At 37.8% G+C, this 23,606-nt stretch overlaps 1 protein-coding gene across 1 annotated transcript in view; it reads left to right on the top strand.

The window, feature by feature from the left end:
* The window catches only part of ZNF385D (zinc finger protein 385D), a 968,814-nt gene that overhangs the window by 809,403 nt on the left and 135,805 nt on the right, over nucleotides 1-23,606 (top strand). The window contains exon 5 of the mRNA XM_027872398.1: nucleotides 15,420-15,530. Coding sequence (XP_027728199.1) covers nucleotides 15,420-15,530 — 111 coding nt within the window. The remainder of the gene's footprint in view (nucleotides 1-15,419; nucleotides 15,531-23,606) is intronic.

Genomic DNA, 23,606 nt, shown 5'->3' with positions numbered 1-23,606 from the left:
AATGGGAAAAGATAATGAAGGGAACTGGAAGGAAGAAGTTTGAAAGGATCAAAAGGTAGGGCTAAGGCTTTCAGAGGGAGATGAGTAGCTGCTGGCCATAAATAGAGCCAAATTCCCTGTGGGGCAAGGGGCAAAGATCTGGGCTTGGGCCCACACCCCATCTGCTTGACATGCATTGCATGAGAGTTCAGTCCAAAACTACCCCCCCCCCCCCAGTTCAGAACTGGCTCTAAAGGGATTTTGGTGATCCAGCATTACATATCCTTTCAACAGAGACTCATATCAACCCACCATCATTTCACCAGACCACTCCCAGCCTCGGTCTATCTGGGCAGCAGTATGGGTCTCCATCCAAGCCTAAGTGGGATAAAATCAATTCAGGTTTGAGTCTGGTTTGACCAGGATAAAAAGATTCAATGCAATCTCATTACCAGTGATGTCCTTCTGAAGAGCTTTGAAGCAGAAGGCTGGGGGTGGAGCTCTGAGTCTCTAAGACACAGATTGCCAAGAAAAATAATTTTTAACACATTTTATAGATGGGGAACTGAGTTCCAAGGTTAAGTTACTTGGCCAGGTAGTAAGCATTAAAGGTGAAATTTTAACCCAGGCCTTTTGACTCCAGAATTGGTGTTATTTCTAACAGACCACGGTCTTTTTACTTCATACATGAGGTAACTGAGGCATGAAGGAAAGAAGTAACGCGGCCGAGGCCATCATGTGGCGTGAGTGTTACTACCCGGGGTTGGACCCAGAATCTGAACTTCAATTTCCAGTTCTTTGTTCGTTCGGCTGTAATATTCATTACCTGTCTGAGAGTAATCCACTTAGAGTCACTTAAAGACATAAATGCTCAGCTTCCGCCCTGCCCTTCATAAGGACCAATTAATGGCTTTCCACTTATTTTTTTAAGTTTCTCTTACACATTCAAGCTTAACTATTTAATTATTTAACCATTTTGCCACTAGCTGGATTTATGAGTACTCAGGATATGAACATATGAACAGCCTGGCCTATACTCCATTGTCATAGAAACCTGGAGTTTTTAACTGTTGGGTCATATTGTGGCTGCCTCCCTCCCTGCCTTTCTCTCTTCCTTTCTTCTTCCCTTCCCTCTTCCTCTCTTCCTGCTTCCTTCTCTTTTCCTTCTTTTCTTCTTCCCTCTCTTCCTTCCTGTCTTCCATCCATCCATCCTTCTATCCAGATATCCATCTCTATCCTGGTTTTATTTATGTCTATCAAGCCAGGCAAATTCTGAAGAAATTGTAAGACTATGAGAATTGCTTTCTCATTCAATACTGACAGAACAATCTTTCTCTGAGGAAAAGGAACCTGATGGCCAAATTCATTTATTAAAATTTCTCATCATGGTTTAACCACAAGATGATAGTATTAGAGATTAACCTTTTCCTATTCATCAGAAGACCAAACTCAACCTGGCCATCCTGTACTCTGCCCATCATCAAAGGGAAAGTAATCTCTCTATAAGCATTTACTAAATATCTACCATAGGTTAAGCACTGGTATGTGCTGAAGACTAAAAAAAAATCTCTTGGCTTTAGGGAGTTTGACGGAGGAAGTTTCAAGCTCTCTGTGGTTCTCAGAGAGTGGGCAATGTTCTCTCCTTTTTCTTCGTTTCATTCTAAGAGGGTATGTTTGTCTCTGGTCCTGGGATGGTTACTATGTTTTTACCAAATTAGAATTAAGTCCCATCCTGCTGACAAAGTCCAAACTTTCCCTAAATCAGCTATATTCCTTTGATCCTATTCATAGGATTCTTCCAACATTATGGAAAACAGACACACTTAATTGCATATTGTGTTTTTGTAGCTATATGATCAACACATACATACACACACACACATACCAATCAGAAATTCATTTCAACAACTACAATGTGTGCTACATACCTATGGCTTTTCCAGCCTTAGGGAATTGTTGTTGTCATTGTTGTTGTTGTTTGTCCTTCGTTCTCAAAGAGAAGCAATGACATTCCTTGACTAGTAGGTGAGATGGATTTATGGCAGAGCTGTGAGAAAGTCTTCACCAGCACTCTCTCCTCCAGAGTCATCAGAGGCCACTGAAAAGACATGAGGCAAAATGATTAGCCATGGCCCAGAATGGAGTTGGTGACCTTGGCCTTTTTAAATTAAAGTCTTTCCCAGGTCTCAGCTTCTGTGAGGCAATGCCCACTCAATGACTAAAGGACAAGTAAGAATTGAGACAAAAAATGGCCTAGTTTACCATCACAAAAGTATCAATCAGTTTCTTTTCAGAATAGAAAATATTTGCTATTTGTACTCATTGTAAGCCATCTAACCCCAAAGGATGGGCAACAGAGGCTCGGTTGGGACCTATTAGTTGTATAATTATTAATCCTCCCAAAGTGGACATGGGATTGACTACTAGGGACTAGAATTGACAGGAAAATAGGATAATGAAAATTTGATAAAAGGTAAGCTGTGTATGTGTAAGCATTTCATGCAGTGCCTAGCATATAATAGATGCTTAATAAATATTTCTTGATTTGACTTGCCTTCTGTGTGTGGGGGTGATGAGGAAGGGAGCTAGACCCCAGAAAGGAAAAACCCTGGACTTTCCCAAGTGGTCAAATTTCTGGTATTCTCCTGATGCTATAATCCCATCAACTGACCTTTCATTGTGGCTACACCCAATCTCCTCTCTATTGTCTTACCTCCCTGTGGCCCCTTGGCCATTTCCCACCCTTAATCCTAGGCAGGCTCCATTATCCAGGTCCCAGGAGTTCTGTTCACACCAGTTTACTGGTCACTCCCATTCAGATTCTCCTTAAACCCCTCCTTCAGTCACACCAAACTACTTGGCCACTCCTAGGTCCCTCCCGCATTCTTTCTGTATATAAGGTCCATCTTGTCTCTATTAAGAGGCTCAGATTCTTACAATCTAGCCAATAGCTCACTAATGTACAGACTCCATAAGGGTCTGCCCAATATGATGCATGTTGTAATAAACCTTGTCTTTGACTGAAAGAAGGCTTGAGTAGAATTGTTTCTGGCAGGACCCGCATATTGTGATTTTGGGGTCCTAGTACCCCTAAACCTCAACAGGGGGGTAAGGGGAAAGGGATTCAGTTCTTCATAAATAAGTTGAAAAGCTAAGCATGTAATTGCTGTGTTTCTAAAGTATTTGAGAGGACCACTGAACCAAGTTGCTTGAGAGTGCCAATATTCAAATATTTGGTGGGCTTTCTTACAGAAACGATTAACTGTTGCTTAAAACCTTTTGTTGAGAATAAGGAACTGAGGGTGGAAGAAACTAGTTTGGACTTCATAGCAGGGAAAAACAAACAAACAAACAAAAAGACCCATACTGAGAAGTGGAAAGGGCTGCCTTGGAACGTAGTGAGGTCCAGGTCACTGGAGGGCTTCAGTCAAAAGCCAGACAATCACTTGTTGGAAGCAGCATAGAAGGAATTCTCTTACAGGTATGGGTGCGTTAGATACTTCCCTTCCAACTCAGAAATTCTGTAACTTTGTCAGAGGACTGGCAAACACAGCTTTTCATTGTTCTTGAAAATGTTTGTGACTGAAGATTATGATGAGAAGCAAAAGAACGTTTGTGATCAAGAGCTAGACGTGCCTGGCTTAAGCTCTCTGTGCATGCCTAAATAGCCAGCTAACTCTCAGGGAGGATGTTAGAGCCTGCAGATGGCTAATCCCTTCGAAGGAAAGGTTAGGAAGTTCAGAAAGCATTCAGAATTCTCCCGTAAAGAGATTTCATTTTCTTTTTTCTTTTGGAATTGCTGAGGTGCAGAACACAGTATGTTCTTCCTGGGAGGGGAGGAGATCTGGATTGTGTTTTTGTCTTGTTTTTATGTTTTGCCCAATTGTTAGAAATCAGGCTTTATCTGTAGGGAAAGGTAGCTGATAAGCTTTTCTGTTTACTAATGGCTGAATGGGGGATAAACACACACACAACACACACACACACACACACACGCATACACACACACACACACACATAGCAGAGGCAGATTATATAACCATTCTGCATCATGACCTCTGAGAGAGTTTTAAGTTGGACTAAGTATTTCTATAGTGTGGTTTTGCTCTAGTTACCACTTCATGTGATATTCACATGGAAGACGCGAAGAATGAACCCAGGCATTTTTCATTCCATGACTGGCTTTTTCTTCAATATGCCGTCTACCTTTGTAACCCAACTAAATTCAAAGAGTAGAAAAATTTTCATTACAAAATAAATGTTTGATGTGAGGTTCTATGGCAAAAGAATTCATCACTAAGGTACTTTCCTACTGGCAATGAGACTCATGCTGCAACTCTGCAATGTCAGGAAGAATCCAGGAAAAGCCATCACCATGTTGAGTGGACACTCGCCCCTCTACCCCTGCCTCCCTCAGCCTGAAAGAGTTACCTAGGCAAGGGATGCTCAGGCAGTAATGGGACTTCCAGTCCACATCTTTGATTTAAACACCCATATCAATGACATCACAGCACCATATTTATATTTGAGTACTTGATATCTTCCTCATACACAGTAGGCACTTAATAAAACTTCTTAACTGACTTCTAGTCTGTTTCACCCAAAAACTTAACCTTCACATCCAAATTATCTTCATCTTAAAACTCTTTTTCTCTTCCTTATAGATTTTTCCCACTAAAACCTTTATTTCTCAATTTGTTTTCCCTCTGAGTCCATTATTCTTTGTGTTCCCTATCATATTCCTTTTCCTTCTTTTTCTTTTTTGGAGAAAGTCAGGGTTAAGTGACTTGCCCAGGGTCACACAGCTAGTAAGTGTCTGAGGCCAAATTTGAACTCAGCTCCTCCTGACTCCAGGTCCAGTGCTTATCATATTCCTTTTCAGGCAGTTCCTTTCAACCTCTACTTTCTCTACTGTGATTCCCTTCCTTAGTCAGCGATACTGCAGGAATATGTGTTACTGCTTCTTTCTTCCTGTACTGCCTCCTCCTAGCCTTCTTTATGGAGCATACCCCACATGAAAGCTTGCCTTCTGTGAGCTTTTCCTGAGCTTCCTTAATGTTAGTTCCTTTCCTCTATTGATTATTTCCAGTTTCTCCTGTATATATAGTGTTTGCACATTGTTGTTTGCATGTTGCTATATTGTGAAATCCTTGAGATCACAATATTCTGTGCATCCTCAGCACTTAGCACAGTGCCTGGAACATAGTAGGTATTTAATAAATGTTTATCGACTGACTTACCCATAGATGCCTGAAAATTCCACTTGACTAAATGAGGATTAAGTTTACTCAGAGAATAAGGCAAGGAAAAAGCTGTCTCTAAATACGTACTCTCCCTCCTTGGTTAGAATATATATATATATAGATCTCCCACCCCCCCACCCCAATTGCAAAGATTTAAGCTTAATATCCTAGCTTCTTCTTGTTCTTCAGTGTGAAGGTTCAGACTTCGAGGTGCCCTTGAATTAAATCTTTAATTGTCTTGCCTGTTCACACAGTGTTATTTCCTAATAATCCACTGTGTTGCTTTAAAAAAAAAAAATTAAAAAAACTTAGAAAATCTGACCTAAATGCTTTCTCTTGGCTTTCTACAGTTTTCTCATCTATAAAATAATAAGGTTGTATTTAATGCTCTCTAAGCTTTTGCTGCTCTAAAAGCCTGGGGTTCTATTTTGGTAACTCGATTTTTTTTTTCACTCATTTATCAACATTGCATACAGAGACCTGAGTACATTCCACATATTTAATAGTAACAGGTCCCACATTTCTGGTGAATAACACTATAAATTGGCAACAACTTTTCCCCATAAAAATGAGACATTATCATTTGATCTACTCGTGATCTTACCTCCTCTTTCTATCTTTCTTCTTTGCTTCATCACCATTAGTGCAATGCTTTATGGAGCTATAATACTTGGGCAGATAACCATGTTCAAAAGTTCTTGGCAAGGGAAAGCATCTTACATTTGGACACGTTTTAACTAGTTTGGCAAGTGTCCAAATATTTTGGTTTCTAGAAGTTCAGGCATTCATTTTTCAGAATAGCATCGGGGCCGAATTGAGAATGAGGATATAGTAGATGCTAGGCTGTGTTCTGGAAGATGCCCCAGTGACAGTAATCCCTATTCATATGTACAGGTGTAGCTAAAAAAGCCAATCACTGAATGGCTAGTAGCCAATCCCAAAAGGCATATGCATCCATCCCTGACTAGGGGTTTCTAGCAGCAGCTACTATGTATACCTCCTAGCAATAGTGGGGACTGCAGCTTTAAGTAGCATTTCCCCGAATACATTTATTTCCAAATCCCCTCCCCCTTCTAGGCCACGGTATTTCCTTATTCTTAGCAATCTGCATCATTGAGAGCCATCTGCCTTTATTTCTTTTCTCCACTGCTTGGCTTTCCTTTCCCTGCTCCCCCACCCCTGATTTAATAAGCAGCAGTTGTTGGAGTATCCCAGGAGCCTCTCTTCCTTGCATAATTGATTTAATGGAGTTGGGCAGTAACAACCAGTGATGGGAGATCATGCGGGTTCTGCTTCTCTTTCAGTTGATCCTGTTTGTGATTTAATGTAAAGAATAATATAGGTTACATATCAGTGACTGAGCAAATATCCGATTCTATGGCAGGCATAGGTTTCTCCACAAGATACATTATATATATTCCAGGATTATAATATATTCCAGGAACTATCCACATTATTGTTTTTTGTCTTGCAATTTTTGTTGCATCAAATAATGGATTTGATAAACCTTTGGTTTACATAGACCTTTAGGTGATGGCAGAATCTGTTCTAATGAAATACGCTTAACAAGATTATCAGGTTTTGCCCCTATTCTTTAAATTTAGTCTTGGGTTACTTAATCAATTAACAAGTATATAGTAAGTACCTTTTATGTTCCAGGCACTATACTAGGTTCCAGGAGCTGGGGGTGGAAAGAAAAAGGAATTAAACTGTCTCTGTCCTCAAGAATCTTGTGTTTCACTGGAGGAAACAACATATATCCCTATAAAGTGTGTGTGTGTGTGTGTGTGTGTGTGTGCGTATAGATACATAAATAGATAGAGAGAAATAAATATAGATTATCTCTTACATGAACCTTTTCTTAATCCTCCTAGATGCTAATGCCTTCCCCTTGAAAAAATAGCTTTTTATTTAGTGAATATTCACTATATATATTTTATTTTCATTATATATAGTATATATACATACATAATGAACATTCACTATATATTCTATATTCACAATATATACTATATATACATATATAGCGAATATTCATCATATGTTCTCTCTCTCTATATGTAGAATATATATATATATTCCATGTTCACTATATGTGTATGTATATATATGTATATATATATTCACTACATAAAAAGCATTTTTAAGGGGCATGCACTAGCATCGGGGAAGATTAAGAGAAGGCTCATGTAAGAGATATCTCTTCTATGGATCTTGAAGGGAGAGTGATTCTGAGCAGTGGAGGTGACCAAGGAGTGCATTGCAGGCATTGGTCAGTTTGTAGGCATGGAGATGAGAGGGTGAGGAACGGCAAGACCAGTTTAATATTAGGTCATATCGGCCTCACAGACTGTCTGATCTCCCAGATGACGTGCTGGCTTTCTGATATGCATTTCTGTTAATTTGTTAACTGAGAGTTGGAATGTGTGGTAGTTTGGTAGTTTGTTTGTGTTCAGTAACCTACTGGTTTTGTTAGCTCTAATCTGCTGTTGAAAATCTCTGGGCGTAGGATTTCCCAACCTCTGGCTGCTGCTCAAACAAGATCTGCAGGATACTTGGCCTCAGTTTAGAGAGAAGACTGGCCCTCCAAAGTGATCCTTACTCGTCTGTGTTTGTGTGTGTGTGCTGCCCTATACAAAGGGCAGCATGATCGTCAATTGGGTGCATTTCGGTACAGGGCATTTTAAGGTAGTTATGCTTAGAATGATTAAAGTGAATCTCTGGGGATTCCTTCTATTACTTTTTATATTTTTCTACATTTGACAAGTATTTGTTTCCTAGGTTTTTGTTTATTTTATATTATGGTATATTGAGGTCTGGAAGGAGAGTGAGTAAAATAGATTCAAGTTCTCAGGTTGGTTTCTATGACTTTGGATAAGTCTCTTTATTTCTCTAGGCCTCAGTTTCCTCATCTCTCAAAAGAGGAGGTACGACTAAGGGGGTGGCTCCTAAGGTCTACCTTAGGTCAAGAAATACACACACACACATACACACACACACACATACACACACACACGCTATTCTCTGTATTACAGTACTCAGCATACTGCTGATACATGGTAAGTACATTTATAAATGTATGTTGATTCAATGATTCATCATAAAACTTTTGATTAAATATCTCTAGTGAGGAGAAGTTGATTATTATCTGATTTAGAATTCTTAGAGTTTGTTTAATTAATTTAGAGACAGCTGGTAGTGCGTTGGATTGAGTGTTAGGTCTGGAGTCAGAAAGACCTGAGTTCAAATTTGGCCTCAGACACTTACTAGTTGTGTGACACTGCACAAATCATTTAACCTTTGTATGCCTCAATTTTCTCAACTGTAAAATGGGGATAATAATGACACTTACCTCCAAGGGTTCTTAGAAGGATGAAATGAGATAATAATCATAAAAAACCCTCAGCACAGTGCCTAGCACTGTGGGCCTAGATGACATCATGGCATGTGATTGCAATAGCTCAAAGAAAGCTTATTGCCTGTTGCTATATATAGAAATCTCTGAATGAATTCTGTAGCAGTAACAAGTAAAAAATAAAAAGTCTGGTCGGTAGGGCAGGTAGCTTGAAGATTCCTTTTTGCCGTGTTCAAAAGTCTAATCTTCAATGCTTTAACTTTGATTTAAAAAAAATGAGATTGATGATTACAATAATAATAATAAGGTGACAAGTATCTTGGGGAAGCAGAAATAGACACCTAATAAGTAAGTCCTTTCTTTGATAGAAGAAAGAAAGAAAATGGAGATCCTTGGGAAGAAAATCTGGCTTTGCAGTTTGACTTCAGGCAGGTCCTGGTATCCTCATTTACAAATTAATTTAGCAGAACACCCAGACGAGATGTAAGGGGGAAGCACGTCAGAGTTTGGTCTGAATCTGATGATCCATTTGCCTGAAATTAAGCAAAACATTTTCATTTGGGATTAAGGAAGGTCATAGGCTGAATCTGAAATTGAATTCAAGCATGTAAATAGGCAAAAAAACAGCGATAGATAGATAGAGGGAAATAAGATGAAATGGATTTTTTTTTTCTATTCAAAATTCATTGAACACTAAATAATTAGCTAATTAAACCAATATGTTAGGTTTGGGAGTACCTATTCATATCTTTAATCTTTTTTTTTTCCTTTCTCCCTCTAGTCTATTGGCATATGTTAAAGAGATCATTTGTTTAAGGTTCTGACAACTCAATTTCATTTAGGTTTTATTAGTTAATGTAGCTACCTTCCTACTTAACATTCAAGAATTATATTGGTACATGATAATAAATACAGGCAGATTTATTTATTTTTCCTTTTTTTGTAATGTAATATTAAAAGCATAGCTATATTCAGCATGGTTTAATTGCTTTGTTTTGTTTTTTTATCTTTTTCCCTTCTTGAATTGAGGTCTCAGTGGAATAAAACATAATCATTCATTTTTTCAAAATAGTTGAACTCTTGATGACAAGATCATAGATTTAAAGCTAGAAGAAACCTCCAAGTTAATATCATCCTATTCCCTTATTTTATGCTTGTAAAGATGAGGAAACTGAGGCCCGGGCTGGTCAATTGATTTGCCCACAGTCACATAGTAAGTAGCAGAGGCAGATTTTGAAGTCAGGTCATCTGATGACAGCTCCTGTTCTCTTAAAGTAACAACACTGGGTTGTCTGGCCTTCATCATTCACATCCTTCTTTTTTAGAGCATGTGTGAATTTCTGTGCAATTTGTCAAGACTTGATGGGGCAGATTAATCAACTTCTCCTCCTTGCCCTCCTTTTCCTCCTTTTTTCCCTCCTTTTCTTCCTCTTTTTTCCTTTTCCTCTTCCTTCTCCTCTTTCTTATCCTTCTCTTCCTTGTCTTCTTCTCCTTCCTCCTCTTTTTCCTCCTCCTCCTCTTCTGCCTCTTTCTCGTTTTCTGCTTCTTCTCCTCCTCCTCCTTAATAATAAGTATGATTATTTCCTGAGTGATTGAATTACTAAAATTATATCTTGAGCGTGAGTATTACAAGAACATGCAATATTATACCTAGCACATTTCTTTACGCGTAGTAGTTGCTTGTCAATTGATGCTGAGAGTTTCAGAACTTTCAGATATGAAATTCCATTGTTTTTAAAATTTCAAGTCTTTAATAAGGGAACTTTATTTTTTCCCGGGTATATTTATACCATTTTCCATGGGAATGGAACCCTTTTTGTTCACAGAACAGCTACTATCCAGGATGTGCTATAGTATTTACTCTCATTTCCATGACCTCTCTTCCAAGACAACCTCTACTTTCCAATTTATATTTCAGCTGGTGGATTGAGGTTTGATTATCTCTTCAAGTCCTTGGTGGCTGTGGGAAAGAAGCCTTAGGAGGCTATTTTTAAAGCAGCCTAAAAAGACTCCTGGGAAACAACACCACAGAGTTACTCCATTCATGCAATTTCTGGCCCTTGTAAGCTTTTGGTGTCCCTGCTCCCAGCCTCTTTGGTGGCCTGCATTAAAAGATATAGGTGGTGTTGCTGTTTAAACAAAGGCAGCAGAGTGAAGTGGTGAGATAGCTAACTTTGAGGTGAGGAAGTCCTAGGTTTAAGGCCTGCTTCTGGCCCATACTGGTTATGTGAGCTTGGGCAATCTCTTCACATCTCCTGGCTTACTTTCCTTCCCTGTAAAATGACTGGCTAGTCCTGATGAATGCTTAGTTCCCTTCTTTCTTTTAACTCTATAATAATGTGAGTCTCCTTTCCAGAGTGGAGGGAACACTGTCCAAAGCTTCAGATTTATTGTGTATCTATTTTCAGAGATAATTCTGGAGATCCGAAGTTTTTGGTTCTTCTAAAGTGGTATGATCTATGAGAGGTGTGTTTACTACTTTTCTGGCCTGTGCTCTGGTCTGTGACTGACCACGAGCACTCTTTTCTACCATGGAACTGTGACGAGGGTCCCAGTTCCCTGAGGCTGCAAGCTCTGATGTGCTGGTCTTCCTACTTGCCCTGAGACTAAGACCCAGGGCTGTGACTCAGATCCAAGTAGGACGATGCAACAAAGTCCTTCTCCTGGTGCTGCAAGGGACTCCTGTAATCTCCTTCTGATTCCCTACAGTCTGTGGGCTCAGAGGTCCAGAAACCACCACTGCTACCACTGATTCAGTCACTCCCAAGCTGCTTCTGGTTTGCTGGTGGCCAGCCTGTGCTGGATTGCACTCCACCCTCACCACAGTGCAAAAGACCTTTCCTGCTGACTTTCTAGGTTCTTGGGCTGGAAAATTGTTTCAGCCTATCCTTGTGTGGGTTCTGCCACTCTATAATTTGTTTTGAGGCATTATTTGACATTGTTTGGAGAGGTTTTGGGAAGAACTCAGACAATTCCCTACCTTTTCTTCGCCATCTTGGTTCCATACCCCAAGACTCTTTTTTCACTTCTTGTTCTTGGTTTTATATAGATGTTATTTATCAATTTGGGGGAAAGTTCCATTAATTCCTATGCTTTCTAGTGTTTTTAATAGGAATAGGTGCTATATTTTGTCAAAGGCTTTTTCTATTTCTATTGAAATATTCATCTTATTTTTGATGTTTTTGTTATTAATATGGTCAATTATGCTGGTAGTTCTCCTAATATTTAAGCATTCATAGTATAAATCTCACCTGGTCATCGTGATGCATCTCTGTAATCTTCTTGCTAGTATTTTGTTTAAAATTTTTGCACTAATATTCACTAAGGAAATTAGCCTATAATTTTCTGTCTCTGTTTTTGCTCTCCCTGGTTTAGGTATCAAAATCATATTTGCATCATAAAAGGAATTTTGGAGGGTCCCTTCTTTAACTTTTTTTTTTCAAAAGTTTGATTACTATTGGGATTAAATTGTTTCTTAAATGTTTAATATAATTCACTTGTGAATCTATTTGGTCCTGGAGATTTTTTTAGGGGGTTCACAGATGGCCTATTCAATTATTTTTTCTAAGATATCATTATTTAAGTATTTCCTCTTCTGTTAATCTGGGCAGTTCATATTTTTATAAATATTCATCCATTTCACTTCTTTTGTCGGTTTTACTGGCATACAACTGGGCAAAATAATTCCCAATAATTACTTTATTTTAATCTTTGGTGGTACATTTACCTTTTCATCTTTGATGCTAATAATTTTCTTTCTTTTTTTTTTGTAAACCAAATTGACCAATGGTTTATGTATTTTGTTGATTTTCTTTCATAAAACCAGTTTTTAGTTTTATTTATTAGTTCTTTTTTTTTTACTTTTCAATTTTTTGACCTTTCCCTTGATTATCAGGATGTCCATTTTGTAATTTAGTTGAGGATTTTTAATTTTTTTTTAGGTTTTTATTTTTAGTTGCATGCCCAATTCATTGGTCTGTTCTTTCTCTCTTTTATTGATGTATGCAGTTAGAGTAACACATTTTCCCCTAAGTGCTGCTTTGGCTGCATCCCATAAATTTTGGAATTCTCTTTAATGAAATTAGTGATTGTTTCTATGATTTGCTCTTTGACCCACTCTTTCTTTAGGATTGGATTGTGTATTTTCCATTTAGCTTTTAATGTATGCATCCATGACCCTTTATTAAATGTATTTCTTGTTGCATCATTATCTAAAAGGGGTGCATTGAATATTTCTGCTCTTTGGCATTTAGATGTAAGGTTTTTATGCCCTAATAGTCATTTTTCTTTTTTATTTTTGAACATGCCATGTACAGCTGAGGAAAAGGTATACTTCTTTCTTTTCTCATTCAGTTTTCTCTATAGATCTATCATATTTAACTTATTTAATTGTATTCATCTCCTTGACTTATTATTTATTTTATGTTTATATTTGTCTAACTCTAAGAGGAGAAAGCTGAGGTTCCCTGCTAGTATAGTTTTACTGTCAATTTTCTCTTATAATTCATTTAAGTTTTCCTTTAAGAATTTTGATGTCATGCCATTTGGTGCATATATGTTTAATAACAATATTACTTTATTGCCTGGGGTTCCTTTTAGCAATATGTAGCTTCCCTACTTATCCCTTTAATTAAGCCTGTTTTTGCTTTTGCTTTGTCTGAGATCATAATTGCTACCCCTGCCTTTATTTACTTCAGCTGATGCATAATAGATCTGTTCCACCTCCTTGTATTATCTGTGTGTGTGTCTGTTGCAAGCTTTATTTCTATTTTTTTTTCTTGTTACAGATGGACCCAATTCAGAAAGCTGTTTCTTGTAAACAATATAGTGTTGAATTCTGGTTTCTAGTCTATTCTGCTATCTGTTTTCATTTTATGGGGGAGTTCATCCCATTTGTATTCACCATTATGATTACTAACTGCATTTCTCTCCATCCTATTTTCTTCTGGTTACCCTTCTCTTTCTCTCTTTTTATCCTGTTCTTTATCCTTATCTTGTTCATCTTTTTATGCTTCTTTTGAGTCTTGTATTTGAAATTCAGATTTTTCTATTCAGCTCTGGTCTCATCAGGAATGATTGAAAGTACTCTTTTTCATTAAATACCTATTTTTTATCTTTTAAAAAAACTAAGCTGTTAATTGTCTTTTGTTATTTTCTTCCTTCGTTTTCATTTTTAATACCTAATATTTATTCTACCACTATTGTTTGTTTTTGGAAAAAAAAAATACCTTCCAGAAATTCTTGCTGGGCTTGTGTCCAATTCACATTTTTCTTCGAGGATTTGTTTGTGGTTGCTTTGCCTTCACTGTCTTCTTCTAAGTTTGTGTCTTGATTTTCTGTGTCACCATAATAGCTCTTTATGGTCAGTTTTTGTTGTTTTTTGTTGTTCACTTATTTTTATACCTTTTTTCTTGATTTGTAATTTTATGTTAATGTGAGTCTCTATTCCCAGCATGGAGGAGAGGTTTGTGATCTGTCTCAAGCTTCAAGCTTTTTCATGCTGCTGTTTTCAGAGCTAGTTCTGGAGTTTTGGAATCTTTCTGTCGCCTCCACTTAGTCTCACCACCGGAATTTCATTCACATGGACTCTAGGCCAGCCTCCTCTTGTGCGTCAGATATGTCTCTTTCTGACTTCCTATGTTGTCTTGGCCTGGAAGAATGTCTTCCTCTGAGACCTTTTGTTGGCTCTGTTGCTCCAGAATTTGAGTTGAGGTGCTATTTTAAAATTGCCTAGAAGGGAATGTTGGGAGAACTCAGCTAAATGCTTATCTACTCCACTATTTTAGCTCTGCCCCTGGAATGCCTAATGAACTATATTTGAAGCCTATCTCCATACACAGAAGAAATACTTGTGTAGTTGTTGAATTGGGGTCCTGGCAGATGATATGATTTTAACTCCACATTTTTACGGAAGACTGAGGCCCATATACATTGTTGTTTTTGTTGTTGTTGTTATTATTGAGCCATTTTTCAATTGTGTTCAACTCTTCATAACCCCATTTGGGGTTTTCTTGGTAAATAGTCTGGAGTGGTTTACCATTTTCTTCTCCAGTTCATTTTACAAATGAGGAAAGTGAGGCAAACAGAGTTAAGTGACTTGCCTAAGGTCACATAACTGGTAAGTGTCTGAGGACAGATTTTAACTCATGAAGATGAGTCTTCCTGACTTCAGGTCCGGTCCTCTATCTAGTGAGGGATATTTAGAGATGATATTATCCAAGCTCCTTATTATATGAATGGAAAAACTAAGATTTAAAGTGGTAAAATTATTTTTCCTCTGGCCACATAGGTAAAAAACAGAAAAATCAGATTTTATCACAGGCTTTTTACTATAAACTACAAACTCAGAGTTCTTTTCATTTCACCATGCTGCCCTGTGTGGGAGCGGGGCTGATCAAATATTAAATCAAAGGTGTAATTTTACAATAACTAAGTTGACTAATTCCATATACTAATACTTAAAAAAAAATTGGCTGTTATGTGGACACAGATTGAGTATATAACTGGTGACATTAGCATTTGACAAAAAAAGTTCTTGTGACATTTCAATTACTTATTTATGGTGATGAAACAACACAATCCACGACCCTGAATTAGAAATGGGTTGGTATGAAAGATATGATATAGACTTTTATTATTTTCTTATCATTGTGAGCTTTGGTTTATCGTGGCCTATTTTGCCAGGAAAATAGAAAACCTAATCCCTCCAAATTAAAAAAAAATGCTTTTAAAAAAATTATGTGAGCTACAGATTAGAGCTGTTCAGACTGCCTATTTAATGGAGCAGGAAGAATTCCAATGGAACTGACAAGCTTTATTTCTATTTTTTTTTCTTGTTACAGATGGACCCAATTCAGAAAGCTGTAATAAATCATACATTTGGGGTTCCTCTTCCTCATCGAAGAAAGCAAATCATATCATGTAACATTTGCCAGTTGAGATTTAATTCTGATGTAAGTTTATCATTTTGCTATTCAGTATAAAAATTCATTGTATTTTTTAATCATAAAGGAATAGAGCTTCCTTAAGCATTCTCTCTCCCTTAACTGAGCATGAAAAAATTATATAGTGTTATTGTACTGAAACTGTATTAATCCATGGTATGCCCTTTACTTTGGAAGCCTGCTCATTTTTTGATAAGGAAAAACAGTGCATGCACTGTGTTTTGTATGCATAAGTTAGTGGTACTTTAACACGATCACCCCGTAGGCACAGAAATGGTACATGGCCCAGGGCTACTTGGCATCTGCTCAGATTCTCAGCTACAGAGGCTCATTGGAGGCCCACTGACTTGAGCTGTGGGCAAGTTCTTCCCTGTACAGGGTTAACCCTTGGTAAAATTGTAAAATTGATGATATTTTGTCTTTGCTACCTTTACCCTCTTCATGCACTCAATCTTATGTTTCCATCTTGGCCTTAGATTATTGTTAACTAATCACTTGAGAACATGTACAACATTCCCCTTATCTTGGCATAGTTGGCAAGGGGTGCTTTAAAAATTACTTTAAAGAACGAGATTTCCTTGAGAGAATTTGAGGCACAGAGGTTTCCACAGAGGAGCCCTAGGGTTCTGAATACAGTATGAGAATTTCGCTGATACAGTGCTTCAGATCCTTCCACTCCAGCAGGAGTATCCTTCATGCCACTGTCACCTGCCAAGAATCCTGTCTATGTTTTCTGTTTACAGTATTCCTATGTGGTTTTGAGTGTAAGGCCAAGTATCACTAGTGTTGCTAATTCTGAATAAAGATGATGCTAGGATCAATACATTTTTCTTCCTTTGGGGCAGGCTGCCTTTTGAGCCTTGGAAGCTCTGCTGTCTGGGCAGCCAGGCAGAATCTGCATCCCTGTCTGGTGAATTAAAAGAGTATAGAGAATGCAGAACTAAATTAATCTCAAAACAGTCATTTCATTGCATGGAAAAATCCGTGATTTTATTGTTGCTGTTTTTGATGTTGTCAATTGGCTGATTTGGTTTCATGCTGCACCTGCCTTATAACGTAACTGTTATGTTTTCAGATTCTTTGTAGCCCTTCATGTTTTCAGATTCTTTGTAGCCCTGACCTATGAGAATTCACTTGTATGAGAATTTAAAAAGATCTTCTTCTTTAAGCATTAGTACAATCTCTTAGTGAAGAGCTAATTTTAGAAAGTTCAGTTTTACTCTTTTAAAAATATGACGTGTGGGAAGATTCCCTCTTTGTTGATCTCATACAGAATGTGATCATTTTCAAGAACTTTTAGGAACAAAACATTCTAGTTACACTAGTATAGCATAGTGCGATGAACTATGTAGTCAGAGCACTTGGATTCAAATTTGGCTTCTAAAGTGGGCTCTATGGCAAACCAGCTGAGTTCCCAGGGCCTTAGTGCCCTCCTCTGTACAATGAGGAGGTTGGACAAGATGTATTCTAAGGTCCTTTCCAAATCAAAGACTATCTTTCTATGTAGAAACTGCCATAGATCTGAAATCTTTATTGGATATTTAATAGGCAAATAGGAACCACTGTATTGGAGATATTGAACAGTTAGTTGGTTTTTAACTTCCACAAATTAAAAACAAAAAAGCAGTAAACACAAATTACCAAGATCAATTAAGAAATTAGGTGCAAGCCTCCTATATAATAGAAATAGGATATGATGATTATTTCTTTCTCTTCCCATTCTTTCCCTCTCATTCTCCTCTTCCGTTCTCTGCATCTATTCTCCTTCTCCCCATCCCTTTCCCCATCCTTTTCCTTTTCCCTCTCTACTTCTTCCTTTTTATTCCTCCATTCTCCTTTCCCTATCACCTCTCCTCCTTCCTTTAGCCCTACTCCTCCCCTCCTCTTCTTTCTTCTGAGTTCAGGTAGAAATAGTCTAGGTACAAGTTGCTATCTCACTATGATTCTTTTATGTTTAGTGCTCTGTGAACTATTGCACAGGAAGAGAAAATCGATGCTTTTTTTAAGATGAATAAAAATATTAGGATGCAAGATTGCCCTCCTCTGTAAACGCTCCAGCATATCAATGTCTTTCTTAAACCATAATGACAAAATTGAACTCAATACCTCAGCTGAGTTTTGATGAGGATTTTACCCCACATCCTCTGATTCCAAATCCAGTGTTCTTTATGCTATAAAAGGTTGCCTTTATGTATACAAATATTCATACATATCCAAATAGATAACCCCCATTTATATACATATACATACATACACACATATGTGTGTAACTGTAAAAAAAAAAAAAAAGCTGAGATTTTCTTTAAGGTGCTGCTTGAATGAAATTCTCAGCCCTCTATGAAATAGATAAGTGTCTTCTGCTACTGTCTAAGACTGTCTGGTTTATTTGGTTTGGGCCCCCTGTCTCAGATTGGTGAGTGTGCCAAATGCTATTTCTCCTTCAAAAGCAGCCCTTTGGCATAACCATTAGGCTTCACAAAAAGAACAGGGAACCCTGATGAGATACCTTTGTATTGTCGATCACAGTTACCCTGGGTTCAAAGGAGGCCAGCTCTTCAGAGTTTGCTGGTGACACAAGCTTCCAAGAGAGATGGAATGCAATGAAATATGTCTTTTGAAGGGCCAACTCTTGCCCAATGTATGCAGCAGAGAGGTACTTTGTTCACCAATGCTGCCAGTGCACCTCTTCTAGCCCTGAGTTTGAGCTTTGGAAGTGACAGCTGGCAAAGAAAATCCACCGGGTGGATCATGGAAGGAAATGTTGGTCCAAAACTCCCACAGATTTCAAAGTCCAAAGGAAAATCAGGTAGGCACAGAGAAACAAATGTGCCAGAAAATAGCAAAAGGATTCTTTTAAGAGAGATATATCCTTTAGACAAAGAGTTCTTAATCTGTTTTTTTTTTATTTTGATAACCATCCATTAAAAATGTCATTCTGAGAAGGGATCCCCAGGTTTCACCAGACTGCTAAAAGGGGTTCAGGACCCACAATGCTTAATCACCTCTGTTTTAAAAGCTCTTTAAAATGAAACTTCTAACAGTAGGACTTTGGTGATGATGGTAATAGGTTTAATGCAACCTGACACATATTCATCAGGCTCCTACTATACACAAGTATTTGGGGACATAAAGTCCAAAATAAACTAATCCTTACACTCAAGAAGCTTACAATCTGCAGAAGGATCCTAAAAGGCCCATAATGGATCAGAGATTATGAGAAGTCTGAACTGATTTTCTTCAAATGGAAATCGATTAAGAGATATAAATTGTCCAAGCAGAAAATCAGTTAACTTAGGAGGATTATCCTGAGAGTCTGACTTGCTTGGGAGGGGCAGTTTCTGAACGGTTTACACATCAAATTGTTGGAAAGATAAGACAGATAACTGAGTGAAGATTACTGAATTGTAGAATTTACTTCAGAGCTATAAGTGACCTCTGCAGAGGTCACTCATAACTGGAAATAACCTTTACTAACCAATTAAGTGCATTCAGTCTTTGCTTGAGGATCTTCAGGGAGCAGAAACCTACTCTCTCCCAAGGTAAGACTTTGGGGCCATCCAAGTGTTAGGAAGTTTTGTGGTGGTGATGGCGGTGTTTTTGTTTTACCCCTTCTCTAAATTTGTCTCCAAATAAAGATGTCTAGGATGCAGTTGGTGATATAGGGGCTGGGGCTTAGGACACAGATTACATAGTGGGTAGAAGAACAAAGCTTGGGCTGGATACAGGAGTATATAGACACATAAGGAATTGATTGGTCAACCAAATGTTTTATATTTTCTCCAAAAGAGGAGCGGGAAGTAAACTACTCTATTCCCAGTTTTCAGCACTGACTTCTAAGTAGGCTAAAGTATTGTGAATTATTGTGGCAATAAAATGGATATAGAGACAGAAAATGCAGTCAAAACTGTCAACTTCACCAATGAGTGTGTTGGAATGCCTGAGCCATTCTCATGAAAGGATGGATTCATTTCCCTTGCCTGTTCCCTACCAACTCAGTAACACAGAAAAATGTTTCCAGGTGTGACTTGATTTCAAGGAAGTAGCTTGATCCCTGAAAAAAAAAAAATCTTGTATTAATACTGAGAAGCCTTGTATCCTTTAGCAACATTTAAGATCTAGGATTTCTCAAAGGGTAGAAGTCAAACTCTATTTACATGTCTCTCCTATAGGAAGAGTTTAAAGTGCACAAATGGTCCCATTACATGGCAAGGGAAGGGGATGTCGAAGAAAAACTTCTATTTTCAGAGCCATGAATGGTTTGTTTGCTGAAACATCCAAGATCCCCTAAGAAATTGCATGAGATACTGTTTTAATTTGAATTTAATCACTTTTTTCTCTTTTATGTAATTATATACATATCTCAAAAGAGCATTGGATGTTACTGAGATTATAAAAAAAAATCCCCAAATCACTGACATTATCTAAAAAATGTTGAGAGTGTTGAAATGGAAAGGTACCTGTATATTACTGTCACTGAAGACTTGAAATTTCCTGTTGATATTCATTTTATTATTTTTTTAATTTTTTTTATGAATGTCTTTTGTTTTTACATCTTTCCCATTTCCAAATATATCTACTGTACTCCCTTTTCCAAAGACATATCTCCTGTAACAAAGAATAGAAAGAGAAAAGACAAAATCTATTCATCAAAATTCACCAACATGGCAGCCAGTTCTGATAGCATCTACTATCTGGTGACCATGGTCCCTCACCTATATAAAGAAGGGTGGGGGGTATGAATTTTCTTCTGCCATAATCAGGACAAGCTTAATTTCAATAATTGTGCACAGTTCAGATTTTATGTTGTACTGTTTTTTCTGTTTATATTTCTAGTATGGAGCCTGTTGGGTGCACAGGGGCAGGGATATACATACTTTCCTCTCTTCTCTACAGTCATTATGGTTTCCACTAGATTCATTGCAGGGGGAGCCTGCCTTTTAATTAGGCAAAGTAGGTCCCCTCATTCTCACACTCATGAGCTCCTTAAAGCCTCCCACTCTGGTATCCTGAGCACTGTCTGACTTTCCATCATTAGTTTAGAGCATCCAAAAAGAGAGTGTGTAGAAAGGAGGAAACTCACTGTACAATAGGAATTTAGTAATGGATTGGTCATTGATTCATACACAGAGCACAATTACAACCATAAAAAGAACCATGATGCGCAACAACAGAAAAATTGAAACAGAATTCACCAGCTTAACTTATAAATACTAGTACATCTGATTGGAAGGCTAATATTCAAGCTTCAAGGGGACATAATATAGTCTGCAAGACTGTTAATTATCCATTTTTATATCTCACCTTCCTTTATACTCTCTGAATAATACCCTAGTAAAAACCTGCAGATGAACCAATTCAGTTGGACCAATCCTTGCCTTCTCATGGCCCTTCTCCCTGAAGCAGTAACTTTCTCTACCACCCATTACTGCTACTTCAGGAAACTTCACTATCACCACTGTATAACTGCACACTAATTCTGTACATCATGTCAGGGGGATGGAGTGGCTGGTGCACCAGAAGAGTTCCAGGCATTTGAATATGACAAGGTCAACTATTTAAGTAAAAGAAACACAAAAGAGAGTCAGCATCATCCCATGAAGAGGTGGGGTAGGCAGGGCCTATACTCACACTAATATGAGGCTGGGTGCAAAATAAGGGAGATTCCTTGCTTCAGACCAAATCTCTGTAAACAGCCCTAAAGGACTCTCACACTTCACAGCAGGATGGCTCAACCTCTTTTGTACATTCACTGGATTATGGCCCAGCCGCCACTTAGGGGGCTTTTTGTCATCTCCTAATCAAAATCTCCTGAATCATCAACTCTTCCAATTTAACAGCCAATTAGGAGACTCTGTCATCAAACAGTGCAAACCCTTTAGCATTAGTCATATGGGACTGGAATTACTCCCTACCCCTTACCCACCTTGTATGTGGTTGCTTAGAACCAGGAATGTCAACTGGGCATGCTCCATGTGGGGTCTCTTTACACCTTGTTTTTGATATTGTTGTTGCTGTTCAGTTGTTTCAGTAGCGTTCAGTTCTTGGTGACCCCATTTGGGGTTTTCTTGGCAAAGATACTGGAGCGATTTACTGTTTCCTTCTCTAGCTCATATTACAGATGAAGAACTGAGGCAAACAGGGTTAAGTGACTTGCCCAAGGGCCCCACATCTAGTAAGTGTCTAAGGTCATATTTGAACTCAGGTCTTCCTAAATCCAGGCCCAGTGCTGTATCCATTGCCACCTAGGTGTTCACACATTGTTAATGTCATTATGTATATTTGTTTCCGGATTCCAATTATTTGATTTTGCATTAATTCATATTCAAATGAAATGATGTTTGTAAAGCGCTTTAGCACAATGCTTGGTACATAGGCAATTAAGAAATGCTTGTTTTCTTCCTATCCTTCCTTCTTAAATGTGTATATTATATATATATATATATATTATCCTTCATAATTCTCATTTCTTGTAGTTCAGTAATATCACATTACATTCTGTTCAGTCAATTTCCAACTGATGATTATCTGCATTTTTTCCATTTCCGGTCCTATAATATATGTCCAGTCCAGTACTACATGGGCTGCTATAAATTCTTTAGTGTACATGCTACCTTTCTTTCAATCTTTACCTTCTTTGGGGTGTGTACCTGTCAGTGAAATCTCTGGGTCAATGGACATTTTTATGGAAAGTTCCCTAGCATAATTCCACTGTTTTTGGAGGGGATAGATGAGTGGGGGTCATAATTCCAAATTGCTTTTTAAAGTGGTTAGCTCAATTCACATTGATGTTCTGTATTTGTCACCATTCCTCTCATTATTTTGAAAATGATTTTTTGTTGATATGTTTTGATTTCATATGACCTACAATTCTCAATGTATCCCTCTCTACTCTTCCTAACAGTGGCTAAAAGGGATAGAAAAAAAATCAGCAAAAATAACTGAAAAATTCACACATTATTTATGTAGTGTTTCAGTCCCATCTTCCCTCATCTCAGCAAAGAAACCCAGAGAGCCTAAATTTGGTCATGGCATTCTGTTTTAATTCATTTCTTGTTAATGGTCTTGCATATCTCCTATTGTAATAATTGATTCTATTGTTTTCCCAACTACTTATTTTTCATCATTTCAGAGGGGTCTTCCTGTGCTTCCTTTCACTCATCACATTCATAATTTCTTGAAGCATTTACCATTACTCCTTACCCCATTAGTGTAAATTTCAGTACTTAGTAGACCAGGCCATTCATGCACCATGCTAGAAAGAAGTGGAAAAGTGAGCTGCTCTATACATTAGAGCCCCACAGGGAGGAGACATGAATATGATAATTGTCATTCCTTAAGTCCTTGTTCTTTGTGTTTGATTATCATTTGTAGCCTGTAATATTGTTCCGGTCCTATTAGATACGGCTTTCAAAGCTCTTCCTATAGATGATGTCTGTTCTCTGTTTTAATTGTGTACCTTGAAATGAAATGAACCAGAATTTCCCCCACATTGTAGTATTATCAAGGCTTTAGCTTTGTCCAAATCAGGGGACTATGTATTCAATTTGATCGTTTCAGAATCAATGAGATCATCACACAGTTTATGTATTGATGACAACTGGCAATATGGATTGAGAGTTTGAAGAGGCTTTAGAAAACAGGATCATAGATTTAAAACTGGAAGAAAGTTCAGAGGTCACATATCCAACAACTTAATTTGTCTGCTTCCATACATTTATAGCACCAGAGAGTTAGGGCTGGAAGGGATCTTAGTGCAACCTCCTCATTTTATAGTTGAAGAAACTATGGCCCAGAGAGAATAAGTGATTTGCTCATGGTAATATAGGTAGTAAGTGGCCGAAATGGAATTTAATCCCCTCTAATCCCAATTCCAGCAATCTGTGTCGTGTTTTATGTTAATAATAAAGGAGCTCAATAAATAATATTATGAGGATCACTTTAACTACCATAGTTAAACACAACTAATATTGAAGTTAGACCAGAATCACAGAATTTAAGAGTTAAAAGGGGCCCAAGGCATGATCTAGTGTAACACATATATAAAAGGATTCCTTACTATTACATACCAGACATTACAGACCATAC

Source organism: Vombatus ursinus, unplaced genomic scaffold (genome assembly GCF_900497805.2).
Source record: "Vombatus ursinus unplaced genomic scaffold, bare-nosed wombat genome assembly UNPS02014799.1, whole genome shotgun sequence".
NCBI lineage: Eukaryota > Metazoa > Chordata > Mammalia > Diprotodontia > Vombatidae > Vombatus > Vombatus ursinus.
Note: the sequence above shows the minus strand (reverse complement) of the source record. Positions and strands in the feature narration are given on the sequence as shown.